Here is a 20,184-nt window from a genome sequence, read left to right as displayed (position 1 = left end):
TGAAACTACAGAGATGGATGAGATCACCTACTGGGCTAAGGAGGGCCTTGGGGAATACCCGTCCTGAAAGGATGAAAATAATAGTAATCCAGAAAAAGAAATGCTTAAAGAGATAGGAGGACCAAGGGAACCAGAACTGTCTCTGTATCCAAGGGATCAAGAATTTCCAGTAGTAGAGAGTGAATGGTTCAACTGTATTAAAATGCTTCAGAGGGATCAAGGAAAATGAAGACTGAATAAAAAGCTATCAGGCTTGTTGTTTAGAAAGTCATTGATGACCTTTGACAGACCATTTTCAATAAAGCGGTAGGTATATTGTCCAACAGCAGTACCCAATGCTTTTGCATTGCACTGTATGTGGGGCAAGGTTGGGTAGGAGGGGAAACCAGAAGAATCTCAACACTAACTGACTCAGTCCAGAGCTTACTCTGCTGTATTCTGAAAATCTTATTAAAGCAAGGGTCCAGTATTGGATCCACTGACCCAACTTTTTGCCTAAACCAGAAAAAAAAGTCACCTAGGAACCAAAGGAATCAAAATATTCTAGGATAAATTAGTAATTTAAAATATATGCATATGTATACACACACACACACACACACACACACACACACACACACACACACACGCCCTATTCTATGCAAAGGACTGTACCTGACACTAGAAATGATACAAAGAAGTATAAGGCAGAGTCCCTTCCCTTGAGGAGGTGGTGTAGCTGGTTGTTGTCCTTCATTCTCTATGTTGGAGTGAAGGTACAGTGTGCCTGATTGTGGCGGATCAGACCAATATAAGCTTGGAAGATTCTACCACAGATCAGAAGCAAATGGTCTACATTGACATTTAGAGAGGAGATGTCTCTAAATTTGCATACCTCATGCAGTAAGGAAGTTATACTCTAATTAAGGAGATGAATAGATAGTCAAGGTAACTAACAATACAAGGAAGCCAATGTTATTTACTGATAAGCAGCATAGACAATAATTGCAGGTGTGGATTGGACTGGATAACTTCTGAGGTCTCATCTGACTCCGTTGTTCTCTGATTCTGTTAGTTCTGAGGTTTGTAGAAGTCAAGGAAGGCTTCACGTAAAAGATAAGACTCTGAGATAGGATTTAATAATATGGGTAGGACTCAGATAGATGGAAAAGAAGAAATGAGGACATAGCAAGGTGAGAATGTATAGTCCAACCTAACTGGAGCTGAGGGTTTATATAAGGGAATAATGAGAGCTAAGGCTGGAGAGAGGTTTACCCCACATTTTGGAGGACCTTGAATGCCAGAATGAAGAGTTTGAGCTGTATTTAGCAGCCAAAGGAGATTTGACAGGATGAAGTATGATATAGAGGATTTCTGTATCGACAGAGGCCCTGAAAAGGGAAAAACCCTGGAAATGAAGAAAGAGCAATCACTTTATCTTATTTTGGTTCTACAGATTTGAAATCACTTTTCTAACTCTTCTCATCCTTTCTTCTGCTCATCTATCCCTTCCCTATTCCAAAGCAACTCTAAGAATATTCCATTATATATAAATAAATATATAATGGTGAAATATATATATATATATGTATATACATAAACACACACAAATATATATAATATATATGTATATATTTCCCTTCTGGAAAATCTTGTCTATAAACAGAGCCTGCAGGGTGTCCACAGATGTGATTCTGAATTATTTAAAAGCTGGTTCCTTAAGAATGTAATTATGGTCGAGGCTAAAGCATAATCATAAAATGCCTATGTATTCAATCCACGTAGGTATCAGGACAGAAAATCAACAAGCCTGCTGTTTGTGTATTGCTATCGGTAATGTAAATATAAAAGAATATGAAAGAATGAAAATATGAATACCAATGTATGAATGAGATTTCATTATCATCCCTCCTCTAAAGAAAGCAGAGAGGGCCTCTGAGTTACAAGGTAATATGTGTTCCATGACAGGGCCTCTCCTGGAAGCTTATTCATGAACCTCAAAATTATTATGCTGCCTAGTCGCCTCTTTTTTTGTCCACAACAAGAAATAGGGTCTCCCTGTCATAGTGGATGGGGTGCTAGACTTAGGAGTCAGAAGACTTAGAATTGAGTCCTGACTTGGCTCTTAATTATGACTCAGGGCAAGATACTTAAAATCTCTGAGCCTTTAGGTTGTGAGTTCCTCCAAGGTAGAACTGTCTTTTGCCTTTCTTTGTCTTCGCTTTCTCTTTTGCCAGTGCTTAGTACTGTGCCTATCACAGAGTAGGCACTTTATAATTGCTTATTGACTGAATTATTGACCTCTAAAAAGGCAATGATAATAATTGTACTAACTTGTCTTGTATTGCTTCCATGAAGACACCCAGTTGGATGGGAAGCCCAGTGAGTTAGTAATCTGTCAGTATTTATACCTTAGATAGGTGTTGCAAATAGACAGCAAGCTAGGCAAAAATGAACAAGAGGAAAAGAGTAGGCTAGGTCACATTTATAAAATTATTCAGTGGTTTGAAGGATCCCACTCCTAACACACTATGACCTCAGAAAACTCAAAGTTGCGGCTGACCCAAAGCGCAATGAAAAGATATGGAGCAAGTGTAAGTAGTCATGTTCTCTTCTGTGCTAGAAATAGCCAGAAGAGGAGGTGGTTCATATGTTGAATGACAGAATGTGGATTCATAAAGGTCTTAAAAGTCTATAACAATAGGTCAAATCTAATAAAAATGAAATTTAATTAGATTGAATTCAATAAATATTCATTAAGTGTCTATTGTATCCAAAGCACTGTGATAGGTACTAAGGATACAAAAAAAAAAAACTGCCCCTGAGGAGCAGCTCCATGAGAGGAGTCAACACATAGACAAACATGTGAACTATCAGGTGATTTGAGGATGAATCAAGTACTGACAACTAAGACCAGGGAAGGCTTCATGGAGGAGCTGTTATTTGAGCTGAGACTTGAAGAAGACAATAATCATGAGAGGGAGAGACAAAGAGAAAATATGTACCAGTCATAGGGGATGGACTGGCTGAATTCACAAAGGTGCACGATGGATCATGGACTTCAGGATACAGTTAATAGTCTGGTTTGCCTGACATTAATGTCTGAAGAGGAACGGTGTGAAATAAGGCTGGAAAGGTAGGTTGGAGTCAGGTTGTAGAGGGCCTTAAGAGTCAGACTGAAGAATGTACATTTTATCCTAGAGATAATGGGGAATGACTGAAGGTTTTAGAGTAGGAAGGTGACATGACCGGCCCTCTGCCTATGAATAACTCATTTGGCAGCTGTGTAGAAGTTGAATTAAAGATGGGAGAGACTGGAAGTAATAGGGCCACTTAAGAGGCTGTTGCAGTAGTTCAGATGAGAGGTAATAAGGGCCATAATTAGGGATGTGACTTTGTAAGTGATAGAAGGGCATGGATGTAAAAAATACTGTAGAAGTAAAATCAGAAAGATTAGAAAAGGGGAGGTAAGGAAGAGGGATGGCAGGCAAGGTTGACTTCAAAACTGCAAACCCAAGTGATAAGAAAATAGCATTGCCCTCAGTAAAAATAAGGATATTTGCAGGAAGGATGGTTTGGGAGATTTGGGAGGGAGAGCTAATCAGTTTGGTTTCAAATGTGTTAAGTGTGATATGCTTATAGGATATTTAAGAGATATTCAGTGACTACCTAAAATTGGAGAGAGATTACAGTTTAAATATATAGACTTAATAAAGACAAATGTAGTCTTACCTTTAGGTTTAATTTATAACACAAGAACAGGGTGTGTCTAAATAACAGTCTGTATGGGGAAAAATGTTGGGAAGACTGTAAATTCAACACAGGTCAACAGTGTGCTGTGGTAGAGGTATAGTAGTGATAGCAGAAGTAGTAGCAGGAGTTAGTAGTAATGATAATGAAAAAGTTCATCTTAAACTATAGTAATGGAATCATTACATCCCAAATGAGAGGGTGATTGTTCTACTATGTTCTGCCCTGGTCAGAACACATCTGGACTGCTGTTCTGTGCCACATTTTATGAACTTAGCAGATGGTGTTTTCAGGATATAATGGCATTTCATTTTTAAAGCACAAAATAAAGAGTTATCAAAGGCACATTGTCAAGTGTGAAGAAATCTTAGGGCCTACACCTACACCTCCTTCAGAAATAAATGCTGGTCTCGTATTTGTTCTTACTCCTGGTTAGCCTTTTTTAGAAGGGTGACAATGGACTTTGTTTGGCACCACGGACCATTCTTCTCTCCTCTCCAGAAACAAACAAAAATCTAAGTAGTCTCATATTAAACATACCATGGACCTTCCTTATGGGAAACATTCGTGTGTGTGTGTGTGTGTGTGTGTGTGTGTGTGTGTGTGTACATCATCTGGTCAATAAATCCTCCTCGTCTGTGTTACCAATGAGGAAAATGAGGCAGAGAATGTTTAAGGGTATTGCCAAGCTAGAATAGGCAATAAGTCGCAGAGCCCCGAATTCAAACCCAGGTCTGACTCCAAATCTATTTTTCCTTCTCATACATCGTATCCCTTTCTTCCTCTGACTGATGGGAACAAATGTGAAGCATACCTTGATACACTTAATGATCCCAGTTACCTAGGACACATCGGTTGCCTGAGATGGAGGCATTTCCCTTTAGCAGGTATTTGTCTCTGCCTTCTCACTGTGCCCAAATCTGATAATGGCTAATTGCATCAAATATTAGAGGGGGCTCACATTTAATTAAGGAATAGTCATTTGTCTGATGCAGACTGGAGGTCCCCATGGTCCTAAAAGGCAAAAGAAGAGCTGTTCAGGGAATACACCAATCTTTTCTTATTTCCTCAGCTATGCTCCTGCCCTCTTTGGATGCAATTATGGGGACAAATAAAGTGGCTTAACTAAACTCCCCTGTGTGACAGCCCGCTCTCTGCTGATAAAACCAGTTGTGTGGGCAATCATTAAATGAGAAGCCTAATATTTAACTACATTTAATAGTCTGTTGCTTTTAGTGCTTCTTGTGAAGGGGAGGATTTCAATAGAGACGAGTCAGCTATTCAAGGCCACGTTGAATAGCTAGTGAGCCATTATAACCCTGTGCGTCCCCACGTAAAGTCAGATTTATGGAATGCTGTAATTGGTGGTGGGAATGTTTTGAAGACATGCCTGTATTCTCATTCACTCCAGGCAGGCCTGACTTAATAAGGAGCCTAAACAAAAGTAGGCCTTCAGTGTAGAATTTTACCTTCAAGAACTACATTTAGTGTTTCTGTGTCTTCAAGAACTACATTTAGTGTTTTTGTGTCTTATTCATTCCAAAAAGGCCTGCCAGCAACATAAAAATATATATTCATAAAAATACATTTAAGTCAGAGTCTATTAGGATTATTATAAACACCAAGGGCATATCCCTGTTGTGCTTGTTATATGGAAACCCAGGCTAGGATTTTAGAGCTATCAAGGAAACTGAGAGATTGTAGGATCCTAAATCCAGAGCTAGGAGGAACCTCAGAGGCAATCCAGTATAGCTCCCTCAATTTTTTTTTATTTTTTATTTTTTTATTTGACAAACACTAACATTAACATTTTTCTAAATGGACGAGAGAAAAGAGGATTAAATGTGGAAGTATGGGTTTCTATCTTATACAGATCATGTAATAAATTCAATAGTTTCAAAGTCGTGCTCCGTAAGGACGACTCCTTGTCTCCCTCTGAACTTCTTTTGTGCAGTTAAGTACTACCAGTGACGCACTTTTCTTTCTTCTTTTTCTATATGACTATAGCTATTGCTTTTAACCACAATACCTTCTAATCTTTAATCCCACCCTTGTGATAAATAAGCATAGTCACTCCAAACAAATCACATGTCACAGTGTCTGAAAATACATGTCTTATTCTGCACCTCTAAGACATCACCTCTATGTTAAGAGGTCAGTAACATCCTTCCGCAATCATAGTTGGAATCAGTGATCATGGTTCTTAAATCTTTCAAAGATGGTTTTCTTTACAATGTTGTTATCATTATATAAATTGTTCTACAGGCTCTGCTCACTTCACTCTGCATCAGTTTGAATAATTCTTCCCTAACTTCTCTAAACCCTTCCCTTTCTTCATTTCTTACAATACAACAATAGTCTATTAAATTTATATGCCATCATTTCTTCAACCATTCCCCTAAACTACTCTCTTAATTTCTAGTTCTTTGTTATACTGCTGCTACTAATATTGCCTTCTTTCTTTTAACTCTTTGGGACACTGGGCAATGGGTTCAAATCATAGCATTCAAGTTTAATGATTTGGGGAGTATAGTACCAAATTGCTTTCTAGAATGACTGGATCAATTCATAGATCCATCCGCATCACATCAGTGTTCCTGTCTTCCCATTCTCCTATTGCATCATCTTTGCCAATCAAATGGGTGTGAAATAGAACCACAGATTTTTAATCATTTCTCTCCCCATTAGCGATTTGGTGTATTTTTGAAATAGTTGTTGATTGGTTGTATTTCTTCCCTTGATTACTGTCTCTTCATATCCTTTTGCTATCTGTTGAGAGGATGGTTCTTGCTCTTGCATATTTGAATCAGTTCTCTATAAATATTGGGTAGCAGAGAAAATTGCTGGAAAGATTTTTTTTCTCAGTTGACTTTTCCTTCTAATTTTAACTACATTGATTTTGTTTGTACAAAATCTTTTCAATTTTATGTAATCAGATTTATCCATTTTATCTCCTATGATTCAGCCACTTTTTAGTTCAAGAACTTCTGCCATTCATAGTTGCAACAGCCATCTCTTCCCATTCTGCTCTGACTTATTTGTGGCATAGCCTGTTATATCTAGGTCCTATATCCACATGGCACTTATTGTATGTAGGATGCAAGATGTTAGACTAAACCTAGTTTCTTCCAGAGTGCTTTCCAGTTTTCTCAGCAGGGTTTGTTGGTGTTATTGTTTGTTTGTTTGTTTGTTTGTCATATACCCCAGTGGTTGGGTTCTTTGGATTTATAGAACATTGTGTCACTATGTTTATTTGCTTCTCTATGTTGTGTATCTAATCTGTTCCAACTGACTTGCCTTCTACTTTTTTTTGGTAGATTAATCATGTCTGATTCTTTGTGACCCCATTTGGGGTTTTCGTGGCGGAGATCCTGGAGTGGTTTGCCATTTCCTTCTCCAGCTCATTTTCCAGATGAGGGAACTGAGGCAAACAGGGTTAAGTGACTTGCCCAGGGTCACACACCTAGTAAGTGTCTAAGGCTGGATTTGAACTCAGGTCCTCCTGACTCCAGGTTAACATTCTATGCATTGTGCCACCTTGTTGTCACATTCAAAAGTGATTTCCATTTTTTAAATCAATATCAATTTTGTTTTTGTAGATACTCTTTTCATAGATAAGGAAACTGAGGTCAGAGAGGTCAGTAACTTGCCCTAGGGTTACACAGATGGCTTCAAACTGATCCTCTGGAGATTGAGACATAACTTCTTCCGCTATCACCTAACCCATGTCGCTCCTTTTAGAAACGAAGAAACCAAATACTGGAGATGTTAGGCAATAAGTGGCAGAGTATGGCATTCACTCAGGGGGCTCTAACTCCCAGACATTCCACTTTACCACGTAAAGCTATCCAGTCCTGACTCTGCCGCTAACCAACGATATGACCTCGATGGAATGATTTCACTCCTCTCAGCCTCTGTTTTCTCAGGTGGACGTTAGACTAGATGGCCCTGAAGGTCCCTTCCGTCTTGAAAAGTCTGAGAATGTCGAATGAAATGAGGGAGTCAGGGGAGAGACTTCTTTGTTAGACAGACATCTTTTCATTGGTGTTTTATTCATCATGTGGGTAAAATCGCCCAGAAAAGTCTTTGGTGTAAAGCTCTCTCCAGTTTCCAAAGGAGAAGTGCTTTGCTGATTTGGTTACATTCACTGGAGTGAATAATTCAGGACTGCAAATGCCTCCTCTACTTCATGCTAACAGTCATTCGCTGTATTGAGCATGTGTGCTGTTTGATATTTTACCTGTTGGGAGACAACAATAGATTGGAGGAAAGGAGTGTTGGAGGGGACAAGTCCCCATAAGGAACTTCTGCTGATGCAGATGAATTGGTGCTTTCTTGGCAATGATTTTGAGTGACCTAAGCGAAATGGTTATACTTCCAGTATGGGTTACTTCTATTTCCGAGGCTAGCTGTTTATCTGCTATACCATGTATCTTTGCCTAAAGAAGCAGACAGAACATCAGCCTGGGGGTTAGGAGACCCAAATCCTGGCACTATCCCTCTGACAAACCTTAAGAAAATCATTCTTCTATTTGGTGCCTATGATGTTTTCATCATAAAGGCTGCCATCAGCCGTTTTATTAAAGATTTCTCAGTGTTTGGCATTGTGGTAGAGATCTGGAACGAAGCCTGGTATAGAAATGCAAAGAGAGAGAAGGAGAGAAAACCTCAAAGAGATCCAGAAGCAGTCTCTGAGGCACCATCTGCAGCTTTCCATTCGTTCTGCAAGCCCCTCAGACCTGATGATGCCCTGATGATACTGCCTTGCATTTTTAGAGCACATTTCATGTTGTATAAACACTTTGGCCACCATCGTCTCAATTGACAATCACAAGCCCGTGAGGAAAATTAATTAGGTATTATTATTATTCTTACTTTAAAACTGAGGCCTGGGGAAGATAAGGGACTAGTCTAAGGTCACAAAGGGATTCAGCACAGAAGCCAGAATTAGAACCTTGGTCTCTTAACTTTTAAACTCTCTACTTTTTACAACCTCATGAAGGTTGTTCCACTAAAGATGAGAATTTGCCATGTTTCCAAAAGGTATGAACAAAAACTTTTTTAAAATGCCCTTGAACTAGGAATATATGCCCAGAAACTCTGAGATGGAAAAAAAAAATTAGCCAAGAACCCTTGGTCTGACAGAGACAAGCTGAAGGCTACCTGGAGGACAGGGTCAGAAAGCCATATGCCTGTCCCAGAATGACAATAGATGAATGGAGGGCAAAAGCTGGCTCTGGCGTTAAGTGGTCTTCTGCAAACGTCCAGACCTGGGCATGTTTTTACTTCCTGCCATAGCTACATAGAACAAAGGGAATCACTTATAAACTGGCTGGCTTTGAGCAAGTCAGCCTCTCTGTGACTCATTATCCTGGTCTGTAGGGGGAAAGACTTGGGCTAGATTTCTTTCTAAGGTTCTCTTCAATGCTACCAGTGCAGGAGTCAGCAAGCTGCTCAGGCTGACCAAAGTATTGAGAACAGCATTCTTTGTGATAGAGAACTGGAAACGAAATGAGTGCCAATTGTAGGCCACTAGGGGGTGCCATGGATAGAGCGCTGGGCCAGCAGGGAGAAAGTTTAGATGTGACTTCAGACACTTACTAGCTGTGTGACCCTGGGCAAGTCCCTTAACCTCTCTCAGCCTCAGTTTCCTCATCTGTAAAACTGGGATAAAAATAGCACCTACCTCCCAGGATTGTTGTAAAGCTCAAATGAGATAATATTTGTTAAAAGTGCCTGGCACATAGTAGGTACTTAATGAATGCTTCCTTCCTTCTCCCCCTACCCTCCCTCCGCCATCACTGATTGTGAAATGAGTGAAAAAATTATGACACAGGCATATAATGAGATATTGTTGTACAATGAGAAATATAGGGAATTCACAGAAACAAGGGAAGATTTGTATAAACTGATACAAAGTGAAACAAACCAAGAGGAATATATGTATGTATGTATGTATGTATGTATGTATGTATGTATGTATACATGTATTTACATACACATGCACATACATATGTACATATACATACACATATATTTACATGCATATGCATACATATATGTATTACATATGCATATATTTACATACACATACATATTATATATATTTATATATACACATACCTATTATATATACACATATATTTATATACACACATATGCATTTTATATATACATATATCTATGTACACATACCTATTATATACATATATTTACATACACACATATGTATTATATATACACATATATTTACACACATTTTATATATGCATATATTTACATACACATGCATATTGTATGTGGATACATATATTTACATATACACATTCATATTATATATATACATATATTTGGTGTTGGCATGGAGCAAAAATTAGCTTAGGTCAATACTCGTTGGTGCTTCATCAATGGTACCATTCATCCTGCCACTGTCTGCTGAGGATTTTCTCTGCAGAGGCAGGTGAGATAAGTGGCCCATGTTATTTTTTGCCACTATAGTCATCAGGGTATGAAAGAATAGCTGATGTTTATATAGGCCTTTAAGATTTGCAAAGTGCTCTGCAAATATCATTTCATCGATTCCCCACAACAACCCTGTAAGGTAGGTGCTACTATTATCCACATTTTACATATGAGGAAACTGAGGCAGAGGTCAAATGACTCCCCCAAGGTCACACAGCTAATAAGTTTCTGAGATGAATGTGAACCTTCCTGATGACCTAGCTGCCTCTAAGATCTAGAGCAGGAAAGAACCTTAGACCATATCTTGTCATCTAGTTGCTGAGGAAGAAACTAAGGGAAAGGGACTTGCCCAAAGTTACAAAGCTTGTTAATAAGCTAGCCCTCATCTGAAACCAGCTTCTCTGATGCCAGCATTCCACATGGCAAAGCTGGTAGAGTATCTTGAGACCAGTGAGAAACAGAACTCAGAATGGATCAGGCGGAGAAGCTCTCAAAATCCTTGTCCATGTCTTTTTTGTCGATCTTCTGTTTTGAAACAGCGGGACTGGCAATAAGAAAAGGCAGGAGAGGATTACCTAAATCCTACCTTCCCCCCTCCCCACCCAGGATTGGCTGAGCTACAAAAAGAGAAGAGAGAAAGAGAAAGGGGCGGGGGAAGAGGGAGAGGGAGGGACGGAAGGAGAGAGAGAGAGAGAGAGAGAGAGAGAGAGAGAGAGAGAGAGAGAGAGAGAGAGAATCTATATGACTATGTCTATGTGTTTTACACAAATCAAATTTCCACAAGCAGATGAAGCAGCTTTCCCTGATTATTAAGAGCCCTTGTGAATTGTTTCTGTGTATTAAATTGCATATGTGGGATGGGATTGAAGGGTGAAAAGGAAAAAAAACTAGAAGGAAAAAAAGCCGAGCACATAACAAAATGCACCACTTCCATAGGATGGCAGTTGGCGGGAAGTGGACTGGAGTGGACTGTGTCTTAAAGCAGACATGGTCAAGCGCTTGGCAGCCTACCTACAACACTCCCGAGTGTAGATGAACCAACTGAAAAATATCTGACCAAATAAATAAAGATACAATCAGACAGAGATACTGTCAATATGTGGTTTTCTAAGTCAGATCCCCTTACTGATGTGCAGTAGTCCCCAATTCTATTTGAGTTTGGCACCACTGTCTTAAAGCATGAGGGTCAGGAGCCTTCACCTTTCATGCCAGAGAAATCACCTGTTACAAAGATGGGGAAAGACCTCTTGAAAAGCCACAAAACTAGGATCCGGCATATTTGGGGACTTTTAATGTATTATTTAAGGTCCTCAAAGGCAGTTAATATCCTCTATAGGAAATGTCATGTAAAGAGGACAGAAGCACAGAGATAGAGAAGAGCTTAGAAATGATCCTTTCTGGCCTTTTCATTTGCTAATTGAGGAAATGAAGGAGGTACATGGTCAGGCTGGAGATCCCATAACAAGGTAAGGGTAATTCGGAACTAGAACCCATGACTCCTAACTCCCAGGTCAGTGCTCATTCCTCTGTCCTAAAGCTATGATGGAAAGAGTATGGTCCATCTAATGCAGAGGTGGAATGGACAGTCATCTAGAGGGCACAAAGAATAGTACTCCAATGAACCTGGAGTCAGGAAGACCTGAGTTCAAATTCAGTCTAGTCACTTAACTTCTATTTGTCTGTTTCTTCAACATAAAAAGGGGAAGGGGAGGGGAGGGATAATAATAACGCCTACATCCCAGGATTGTTGGGAGGACCAAATGAGATCATATATATAAAGTAAGCACAGTAAGCTTAATAAATGTTTGTTTCCTTTCTTCCAACTACTTGGTATGATTGCAGATATATGAAAAAGGCCCCCTTCCAGGGTTAGATTTAACATGCAAACACCACCCAAGAGAGAGAGAGGGACCCCCTCCCCCAATTTAAACTCATTCACATGAAAATATACATTGTTCATGTCAGCTCTTTTGTAAGTGGAAATTTACATCCTGTCCTAGGAAACATGCTCAAATTAAATATAAAATATATACAAATTAATTTGGGCATGAGAGGGGAAGGTACTATCTATTAGGCAGATCAGAAAAGGCCACTTGTAGGAAGTAACATTTGAGCTACAGAAGCATGAGGAACCGCCTCGTTTAGGAGTTGGAATATTCTATATGAAGAACAGAAAGTAGGGAAATTAGGCTATACCACATAGTACTTGAGGTAGAGAGGAAGGTGGGAAAAAGTAGTGTGCATATAGCTTGGAAATATAGGTTGAAACCAGTTTGTGAAAGGCTTTAAATGTCAGAGATGTTTGGATTCTATCCTTGAGGAAATAGGGAGTCATAGAAGGTTTTTGAGAAGTAGAGCAACATGGTAAAAACTTGTGTCAGTACCAATTTAGGCAGATACATGAAGGAGTTAATAAGGGTTGATAAGATACACAGAGGGTAAGCCTAAGACAAAGGTTGGAGGAGCCATTGATGTAGGATATACCACCAATTGATGAATTGAATATTTCATCCTACAGTCCATTGTGCAGGTATGTAGACATGAGCGCCATTATCTCCCGTGGTTTCACAAACTCCTAAGTGACAGTAAGGATCTGTGGGTGACCTCAGGGACACTCACTGTGCCACCTAGCTGCCCCTAAAAAAATATGGAATGCTTCATGAATTTACGTGTCATCCTTGCGCAGGGGCCAATGAAAATTGTTCCTTTCTGAAACCTCCTTATTATAACAGGAAGTTTAGATTTCTGGGGACTTCATGCAGGCAAGAATAATTCCCCACATGTGTTCGTGTGGTGATTGTGTTGCTTTTTGAGAGAATACCTGTCAGAGCGCAATTTAATGGTTTATACATTGCCTGTGAGGGACGATCCACTCTTTAAAGCATTCCTGAAGCTTGGCTCTTTCAAACTGATTTGACAAATGGAGGAATTGCTTGACTTAGTCTATTTGGGTTTGATTTTTTTTTGTTCTCCCCCGTTCAAATGCAGGCAAGGACCCACCAACCAGAAGGAGGAAGTGGGATAGTTTGAGTATCATTTCCATTAGAGACATAAGAAAGTGCAATGGTTGATAGATTAGTCCGGTTGCAGAAATGGACGTGGGATGGTTTAGAGTGATTGGTTTTAAGAACATGTTCAATATTGGCCAGTGTCAAAAGGTAATGGAATTATTTCAGGTCTTCCTGAAAAGAAGTGGAGTGTCTGACTTTTTAGGGTAAGACTTGAGGCAGGCTAGGATAAAACAAACTGTCTCATTCCAGTCCACTTCAAGTCTTACTCTTAAGGCCCTAAAATGAACAAAAGGGACAAATGGACCAGTATTTGATACCAGTGAGGTATCAAATAACTTTCTGGGCAGTTAAATTGAAGAATTTAAATGAATTTTTCCTGGGGGAATAATTGACATTCCAGTCTTCTTCCTCTCCAAGTTTATGATGGTTATTACCCATAGTAAGTGTAGTGGACAAGGGAAGCACAATTAGCTTTTCTGATAGTCATGTGACTAAGTAAACACAGGAGCCATGTGGCATGGTAGAAAGATCGCTTTATTGGGAATCGGGAGACCTGGGTTTGAATGCAAACTCTGTTCATTGCTACCAGTATGACTTGAAGCAAGTCCTTTAACCTCTCTGGACCTTTGTTTCTACATCTCTAAAATGAAATGGTTGAACTAAATGATCTCTGAGGTACCTTATAGCTCTAAATCTGTGATCCCATAAGTCCAAAGTGGGCTCCCCATAGGAAGCAATTTCAGTGGGTTTCCATCTGTCATCGTTTCCTCTCTCTTTCAGAAATCTTTGAGCTGGAAGTAAATGCCCACGTACAGAAGACTATTAGTGACCGGCAGATGCCTAAAATTGAATACAAAAGTATTGAGATCGAAGATTACAGTAAGTACTGGTTTTTCTTCTTTTTTCTCATTTTTCATTACTATTCCTGCTCTGAAATGACTCAGCTGTCAGTAGAAGATTGCCTTGTCTAATGACTTATGTGAAAGAATACCATATTATCCCAATAATGATAGTCTCTGCTCTCCAAACAGCTGGAAATGAGTTGTTTGGGAAAAACTGTTCTGAAATGATAGCCAGCCAGGGAGAGATTTGGGGAGGCACAAAAAAAGAATTGTACTCACTGACGAGTATTTATAGAGCTCCCAATACCTGTCCAGAATGATGCTAGGCACTACAAGGGATAAACATGCGGCCCCTCTCCTCAATAAGTTTAGTATCTCATTGAGATAAGATTAATACTTTTTCCTCCCTATGCCATTTATACACTGTTCCAATCTCTCTGGCTGCTTCCTCAATAGCTTCTTCTTACCCTCCATACTTGGGATGGGCCCTAGAATTCTGTCCTTGGCTTTTGCTCATCTCTATCGACATTTTCTTCTTTGAAGTTATACTCTTATAGCTTCAGCTATTACTCCTAAGAAGTCTCCTAAATCCATTACTCTAGACTTGACCTCTCTCTCTCTCTCTCGGACTCTAGTTCAGCATCTTTAATGGTCTACTGGGCATTTCTATCTAGTTATCCCAGCACCACCTGAACTTCAACATGTACAAGACTGAACTCAGTGTCTTTCACCAAACTCCCATTCCCCCTCTCTGAATTTCCTAGTTTCTGTGAATGGATCATAGATTTAGAACCAAAAAGAAGCTTAAAGGTCATGTAGTTCAGCCTACACACACACACACACACACACAGATGGAAGTGCCATCTCAATCAACAAATTCAATTTTAATAAACAATTCAACACTTATTAAGCCTCCACTAGCTGCAAGGTATTACATTAGATGCAGATGATATAAAGGCGAAAACAATATATCCATTGTTAACCACAATTGGATGCTGCTAGCATCTATAATGAGAACTGTACTTTCCCATACTTGAACAACAGGTAAAAAGAAGGAAAAACATAGGCTTTCTAAGATGGTATCTGGCTGGCCCATCATACAAAGTGGTTGAGCTATGTTTTGAAAAGGAAGAGCAAGATGACCAGGTGACACCTCTTTGTGGCATGGCAATGCAGTTCCAAAGTCTGGCTATTTTTCCATCTGATTCAATGTATCCTGAGGTTCCCACAGACCAGGTTCAATATTAGGTGTAGCCTTAAAAGGTCAATCTCTTTGACTCATATAGCCCTCAACAAACTTTTGCTCTGCGATGATTAGCAAATATAGCTCATATCTGGATCCCCATAAATGTGGGCAAGTGGGGTCTCCAGATACATATAAACACTCGATGAAACAAATGTATTTATCATACATGGGACAGATTTTGCCAGTCAACAGAAAATGGGCCCCCATAAGTAGTCATAATTCTCTTTGTCCAAGGTCCACTTTTGGACAAAATCCCAAAGTAGGAACCACTTAATTTATCTTGAAGGCAACCCCAGCAATGAAATTTATTTTTCAGGGGACACTGCAGGGGGCTTACAAGCCAACCAACTCACCTTGGAGGCAGCCTCAGTCACTGAGACTTAACGAGATATCTTTAATCTTCTCTACAAGGTGACAGTGGCCATGTCCATACTGTCCATAGGGAGATCTTTACAACCCAAACAAAGGTTCACCTCCTTGTGACCTCATCAAGTTGATTGGGGAACCCCTCCAATCAACCCCTAACACTAAAAATGTTTTATTTAGTGATGCAAAGCCCTGTGCCAGGAAGGAAGGATGTAAAGACAGAAGACAAAACTGTGTTACTTTCCCCTGTGTGTCAGCATTTATGTTCCCCTGTACTGTATGTGTCCATGGAGCAAATATTATGTGTCGGGCTAGATGGTAAACTCCTTGAGGTCCTTGGCATAAAATGCATCAATGGGCTGTGCAGTAGTGGCTCTGTGTGACAGGATGAAGGACAGATAAATCCTCGACAACATCCCGCAAGTCTTTCCTTACTCTTTTGTGTGTAGCTGTATCAGAGGGCGGGAGACCCTGACTTAATGGTCAGCAGTGAGAGGCAACGCCAGCATATCATATAGTTTGTCCCCTCTGAAGCCTCCTGCCGAAGACCTTGGCTGTTCCACGATTGCAAGTGGGACATAGTTATTCCTATAATGTTAAGATGCTCTTCGTTAGCTGACAAAAGTGAATTCTGCACGGGAGAGCCATTGTGAGCTGAGAAGAGGCAGTGGTAATGTAAATATTTATAAAGGGCCTGAGGGAGAGCTTAAAGGATCACTTAGCTGGGTATCCTTTGGCTAGAGATAGAGCTGCCTTAATTTATATGACCATTGCCTAGAATACAGGAAGACGGGTTGCATTCAGAATGAGGAAGACTCTCTATTGGATTGGCCAGAGAGCCCCAAACCCACACGAGCTAAGTAGTTCTTTCAGAGGTGGCAGGAGAAGGATAAGCCTTGACCTCAAAGTTCCTCTCATTACTATTTCAGCAGTAAGTTGGTCATTATTGTTGGCCATAATCAGGTCTAGGATATCAGTTCCCCTCATCACTTCCTCTTTCTTTTGTGTAATGGATTATCTGTGTCCAGAGCACTTCAGAGAGTGTCTGTGGGTTGAAGTTCCCCATCTCTATTATGCTGTGGCACTGGGCCAGCTTTTAGTTGTTTCTTGGCCTGTTCCTTTGTTTCCTTTTACTGCTGGGGAGAGGCGTTCTTTACCTTTTTGTACATCAGGGACCCCCTTGGCAGTATGAGAAGCCCATGGACCCCTTCTCACAATAACGTTGTTAAATGCACAAAACAAAATACATGAGCTTACGAAGGAAACCAATTATATTGAAGTAGTTATCAAAATATTTTTATTCATTTTGAACTTAAATACGTACAGACAAAAAAAACAGAGAACACTTCCATGTATACAACACAACATAAAAAGAGGATTCACTGTCAAAATATTTTTTTAAAAACAAGTTCACGTTCCCTAGGTCATGTACACCTATACTGCAGTATCTCTGGTTATTTTCCATCCATCTGCACCCAAACTGTTCTTCACATGCTCCCCTCCAGGTCCATACATATTTTCTATACTGTTCAACTCTTTTTATCACTATTTTCTTTTTAACTGGCCCCAGGACCAAGTAAACCTTGGTTTAAGTCCTGCCTCTGATTAACACTGGTTTATGACACTGGGCAATTCACTTAACCTTCCACTTCTCTGAGCACCACTTGAGGAAGACTGCAAGTTACAGAAAAGGTGTCATCCTGCATTGTTAGGAGGAGTTGCTTCACCTGGGATTTCCTTCTACCAGTGAAATCACAGGCCCAGGTCCTGTTTCTATACCCTTCCACAGCAGCATTTCAGCCATGAATCCTATGCCAGCTGTTACTTAACTCCTTGCATCAAGGTCTTTAGGCCCTCATATTTATTACCTATACTATGTGCATGTGTCTATAGACATCTGAGATCTCGAAATTTACTTCTGATTCTCCTTAGTTATTGTCTTCTGTGAATTCCTGGTCCTCCTTTCTGATAAGGTCTCTAGCCTGAGTTCTATATACATATACATATATGCATCTATATCTATGTGTGCATACACATGTATGTGTATATATATGTGTGTGTGTCTGTGCACACATGCATATATACGTGCATATATGTGGGGCGTTTGGGATTTCAGGGAGAACTAGCACCTCTGGCATTGATGGCTCACTGAGCCCTTTTCACGGCTGCTCAGAGCTGGTGTCCACCTGTCACCCAACTCTCCCTGTGACTCCAAGAAGTTGTATCATGTACAGCAGCCATACCCTGGTAAAACTTTCAGCAGACAGGACAAAAAACGAGGTTTAAGGTAACCAACACGCCGCAAACCTGTTGGCGAGTTAGGGGGATGTCTACCCCAAGCATGTCAAGATTTCTCCAAATGGAATGGGTGGATGAGAATAATTTGTTCCAACGTCCACGAAGATGGCTGAAGCAGGTGCTGTGGAGCACTTAGAGCTTGGTCAGACATCGAAGATGCCAAAGCCATGTGCTACATCCCAGGCCATCACCAGTCATCCTTTGTCTTGCCACTCGACTTCTATGACTCTGGAAGAAAAAGTGAGGTTGGTGACTTTGTGCAACCCTGCCTCACTTAAATCCAATTCACATATAAGTCAAGATATCACCCCATGATGTCAATCATCCTCTATGAAAGTGAAGGATAACAGCAACAATAATAATGAATGCGCACACACACACACACACACACAGCACTCCTTGCCTTAAATGCTCTCTTCTTTTCCATCTACTCATCCCTCAAGATCTACCTAATGCCCTTCCTCCATAATATTTTTCCCAGCCCATAATGACTCCTCACTCCTCTGAACTCCCATTACATTTGTGATATCTACCAATTATCTGATACTTAACATATGCTGCTTTGTATTGTCGTGTATATTCTCAGGTATGTCCTTTATCCTAAAAATAGAGTACAAGTCCCTTAAATATTGTCTTTTTTATACCATTCAGTCAATAAGCATTTACTGAATACCCATTGTGTACCAGAAAGGTACAAAGAAAGGCAAAAGTCGGCCCCTGCCTTGAAAAGTCTAATGGGGGGACAAAACATGCAAACAAATATGTACAAATAAGCTACATACAGGACAAACGGGAAATAATCAACAGAGGGAAGGTAGAATTTAGCACAGTGCTTTGCATATAACCAATGCTTAGTAAATATCTTAAAGATGATGTGATAAAGACTTGCAAAAATGGAATTTCACTTCCTAAGGCATGTGGATTCTTGGTAGTTTAGTAATATTTTCCTAACAAGTTGGAAAACAAAAAGGATTTTCATGTTTATCCTCAGTTACTCAATAGATTCAACTAATGAAGAACCAGGGCAGCTAGGTGACTCAGTGGATAGAGCATTGGACTTGGAGTCAGAAGACCTGAGTTCGAATTTGGCCTCACTTACTTGTGGTATGGCCCTGGGCAAGTCACTTAACCCTGTTTGCCTCAGTTTCCTCAAGTGTAAAATGATCTGGAGAAGGAAATTGCAAACCACTCCAGAATCTCTGCCAAGAAGACCCCAAATGGGGTCATGGAGAATCAGACAAGACCAAATGACTCAGCAAGAACAACCAATGAAGAACCACATTCACCAGTCATTCCAGTTGATAATGAAGGAGGTTTTACTGGCTTCCTTAGGAACTAGGTCACGCACATTAAGCATTTTCAGTGGACTCTGTGCTCAAAAGAGCCCACCCAGGGACTTGGTAGTTTAGGGTTTAAATAAGTCCTTCTGTCCTGAAGCATCTACTTTGAAGGCTTGGGACTAGCAGCTTTAGCCCCAGCATCTTTGGGTTTGGACTCGGCGGCTTTGGGGTCAGTAGGCTTAGCAGCCTTGGAATCACTGGGCTTCGGGGCCTTAGAATCAGACTTGGCTACCTTGGGACTGGACTTGGAGGCCTTAGCATCAGATTTGGTGGCCTTGGGGCCAGATTTGGTAGCCTTGGGATCAGACTTACTGACCTTGGCGGCAGACTTGGTGGCCTTGGGGTCAGTGGGCTTGGCAGCCTTGGGGTCAGTGGACTTGGTGGCCTTGGGGTCAGTGGGCTTGGCAGCCTTGGGGTCAGTGGTTCTGGCAATCTTAGAGTCAGGCTTTGTGATCCTGGAGCCTGGATGTTTGATGCCGACCCTAGGGCCTGGATGCTTGCTGGCCATCTTGTGGCCAGCACGCCGGGCACTGGCCTTGGGGATCTTGGGCCTGAGGAGCTTGGCCTTGGAGGCCTTGGTGCTCAGGGCCTTGATGGCCTCTGCTCTGGCCTTGATGGCTTTGGCGTTGTTGGCCTGCATCTTCTTCAGCCCCTTCTTGTTGTGTTTCTTGGCAAAGCGCATGTTTCTTAGAAACTTGGGGTCAACCCCTTTCAGAGACTCGTATCTCTGTGACCTAGGCTTCTTGATGCCATTTCTGTGCCATTTTCTTGATTGGTTGTGAGTGGTATGGTTCTTAGACTTAGCCATTTTTACATAGAGAGCAGGGTGTTCTTCTGCTGTCTAGAAGCTCAGGGACCAGGATGGTGAGACGTGCCATGGCATATGCACA

At 40.6% G+C, this 20,184-nt stretch overlaps 2 protein-coding genes across 2 annotated transcripts in view; one reads left to right on the top strand and one right to left on the bottom strand.

Annotated features, from left to right (window-relative positions):
* Positions 1-20,184, top strand: part of DPP6 (dipeptidyl peptidase like 6) — a 1,232,953-nt gene that overhangs the window by 1,178,977 nt on the left and 33,792 nt on the right. Inside the window, exon 18 of the mRNA XM_036759527.1 lies at positions 13,983-14,081. Within this exon, the coding sequence (XP_036615422.1) occupies positions 13,983-14,081 (99 nt within the window). The remainder of the gene's footprint in view (positions 1-13,982; positions 14,082-20,184) is intronic.
* On the bottom strand, positions 19,395-20,103 carry LOC118850263 (60S ribosomal protein L29-like). Its single transcript, XM_036759528.1, has one exon. It carries the CDS (start codon positions 20,100-20,102, stop codon positions 19,395-19,397), a length of 708 nt encoding a protein of 235 aa, XP_036615423.1. The 5' UTR covers position 20,103.

The sequence above is a fragment of the Trichosurus vulpecula genome, chromosome 5 (genome assembly GCF_011100635.1).
Source record: "Trichosurus vulpecula isolate mTriVul1 chromosome 5, mTriVul1.pri, whole genome shotgun sequence".
Classification (NCBI taxonomy): domain Eukaryota; kingdom Metazoa; phylum Chordata; class Mammalia; order Diprotodontia; family Phalangeridae; genus Trichosurus; species Trichosurus vulpecula.
The sequence above is the reverse complement of the archived record's forward strand: the minus strand, read 5'-3'. Positions and strand labels throughout refer to the sequence as shown.